At 38.7% G+C, this 2447-nt stretch overlaps 1 protein-coding gene across 1 annotated transcript; it reads left to right on the forward strand.

Annotated features, from left to right (window-relative positions):
* Positions 1 to 1339: 1339 nt before the first annotated feature.
* Positions 1340 to 1977, forward strand: LOC118748832 (putative 60S ribosomal protein L33). Its single transcript, XM_036483532.1, has 3 exons — positions 1340 to 1449; positions 1518 to 1611; positions 1664 to 1977. Exons 2-3 carry the CDS (start codon positions 1522 to 1524, stop codon positions 1733 to 1735), a joined length of 162 nt encoding a protein of 53 aa, XP_036339425.1. The 5' UTR covers positions 1340 to 1449; positions 1518 to 1521; the 3' UTR covers positions 1736 to 1977.
* Positions 1978 to 2447: the final 470 nt, after the last annotated feature.

A 2447-nucleotide genomic window follows, 5' to 3' on the forward strand; every position in this document is an offset into this window, starting at 1 on the left:
GAAGAAAAGGAGCTGAACACCTTTCTGCGTAGGCGGCCTTCGGCCGCACTTAGGGATTATAACCCTCAGGCAGTAGAATTCTCCTTTCTGTTTTGCGAAGAAAAGGAGCTGAACACCTTTTGCAGAGAACACCTTTCTGCGTAGGCGGCCTTCGGCCGCACTTAGGGATTATAACCCTCAGGCAGTAGAATTCTCCTTTCTGTTTTGCGAAGAAAAGGAGCTGAACACTTTTGCAGAGAACACCTTTCTGCGTAGGCGGCCTTCGGCCGCACTTAGGGATTATAACCCTCAGGCAGTAGAATTCTCCTTTCTGTTTTGCGAAGAAAAGGAGCTGAGCACTTTTGCAGAGAACACCTTTCTGCGTAGGCGGCCTTCGGCCGCACTTAGGGATTATAACCCCCAGGCAGTAGAATTCTCCTTTCTGTTTTGCGAAGAAAAGGAGCTGAACACCTTTTGCAGAGAACACCTTTCTGCGTAGGCGGCCTTCGGCGGCACTTAGGGATTATAACCCTCAGGCAGTAGAATTCTCCTTTCTGTTTTGCGAAGAAAAGGAGCTGAACACCTTTTGCAGAGAACACCTTTCTGCGTAGGCGGCCTTCGGCCGCACTTAGGGATTATAACCCTCAGGCAATAGAATTCTCCTTTCTGTTTTGCGGAGAAGGAGCTGAACATTTTCTTTTGTATTGATTTCCCCTGTATTCCTTTTTAATCATTGCCTTCTTTGTATGTATTGTTTTGTACAATATGGCAACACATGTTATGTGTCAGTTTGCAACCATGTGTTATTGCAAATATGCGTGAAATTCAATGTAATTTACAAGTCGATAAAAGTTTAATTAAAGTGATTTATATACAAGATAAAATAAAAGAAAAGTGTGTAAAGTATTAAGTACAGTGTTATGTGCATTTATATATATAAAAGTATGCACAAATGCTTTTTTGTTAAGGAAACCAGGTGGAACGACTTAAGAAATTTTAACAACAAATAACTTATAAACAATGATATTATTTATATATTTCTTAGTTATACATGTTTTAGAGGATACCTCCCTTAACATCCTGACCAAGTTTCATTTGTTAATTCCACCTGGTTTTCTTAAAACACAAGGTGCGGCTGACTACTAAAGCCCACCCGAAGCATCTTCTTACTCGTATTAAATTTGGATAATATTCATAGTCCAAATAAAGTCGCTACAACTTTTTTGAGAGATATTCTGTTGAAAATAATGCCAAAAAGCTGCAATTATGTATAGAAACGGTATTGGGTACCGAAATGGAAGTATTTTTCTGAGGTATTCGGTACCGAGTATTAGGTACCGGCAATTCAGCACATCACTAATTCCGATAGATTCTCTACTCGCACTTACATAACTTACGAAAATTTGACAGTTGACGCAAGTAGCAAGAAAATTTTATCCTATTCGCAAAACAGGCTAAACTAAACTCGAGGTAAGTGCAATAAAAAAATTATTAATTATCTAGTAATTGCTATTCAAAGAACTTATATCGCTTTTCAGCAAAATGGCTGGTGATTCACATTCTGAGGGTGCTAAATCGGGTGGTGGACTGTCTTCGCTCTTCAATGGCAACACATTGCGTGGTCGCGCTAATGTGAGCATTCCACAAATTATATAAACCTTTCTAACTTTAATTAATAATTCAGGTGGCGAAGGCTACATATGCTGTGATTGGTCTCATCATTGCCTACAACGTTGTTAAGCCCAAGAAGAAGTAAAAGGAGTCTGCATACGTACATATATTTTCAATAAGCCAAAGCACATAGAAGTCTTGGAATTCGGTCAGCGGCTCATTTGCAACAATTTGTGCTGCTGGTGAAGCAATGACTGGCATTAGCTTGTTGTGGGGGAAATTTTTGCTTAATTTGCGGGTAGAAATGTGCATTTTCTTAAATGAGAAAGTGAAATAAAAAAAATGTAATGACGCCAATGAAATGAATTTGGTCTGACGTTCTAGATTGTTAATGAAAATTTGAGTTGGTTTTTGGTAGCTTGATGTTATATGAAATCAAGTTTTTAACACCTTTAATATTAATTTTTAATCAAGATACCAAAAGAAGTACGAGTTGCGGATGTAACATGCAGGGTAGTCAAATTTACATCAAACCCATTGGCGCTTAAACATTTCCAGTTTACTTAAACGCAGAGCGTGTAGCCAAATATAAATAAAAGGTAAACCCATGTTTGGCAGGTCTATCTCTGAATAAAGGTAAGAACTTCAGCGAGATGTCCAAGCCATAGAAAAACTCTTTTCCAACAGTCGGGTCTACGAACCGAAACCATCCAGATTTGTGCGTATGTATGTATGTGGCCGGGGAATGTAAGTTCAGCAGCATTTCCAAAAACTCTTGGAGGAATTTCTATGCCGATGCATATGACTCAATAATTTCAAGAAAAACCAACTTGTTTTCTTGGGATAGAATGTAAATT

Source organism: Rhagoletis pomonella, unplaced genomic scaffold (assembly GCF_013731165.1).
Source record: "Rhagoletis pomonella isolate Grant_MI unplaced genomic scaffold, Rhpom_1.0 Rhpom_scaffold_00013, whole genome shotgun sequence".
NCBI lineage: Eukaryota > Metazoa > Arthropoda > Insecta > Diptera > Tephritidae > Rhagoletis > Rhagoletis pomonella.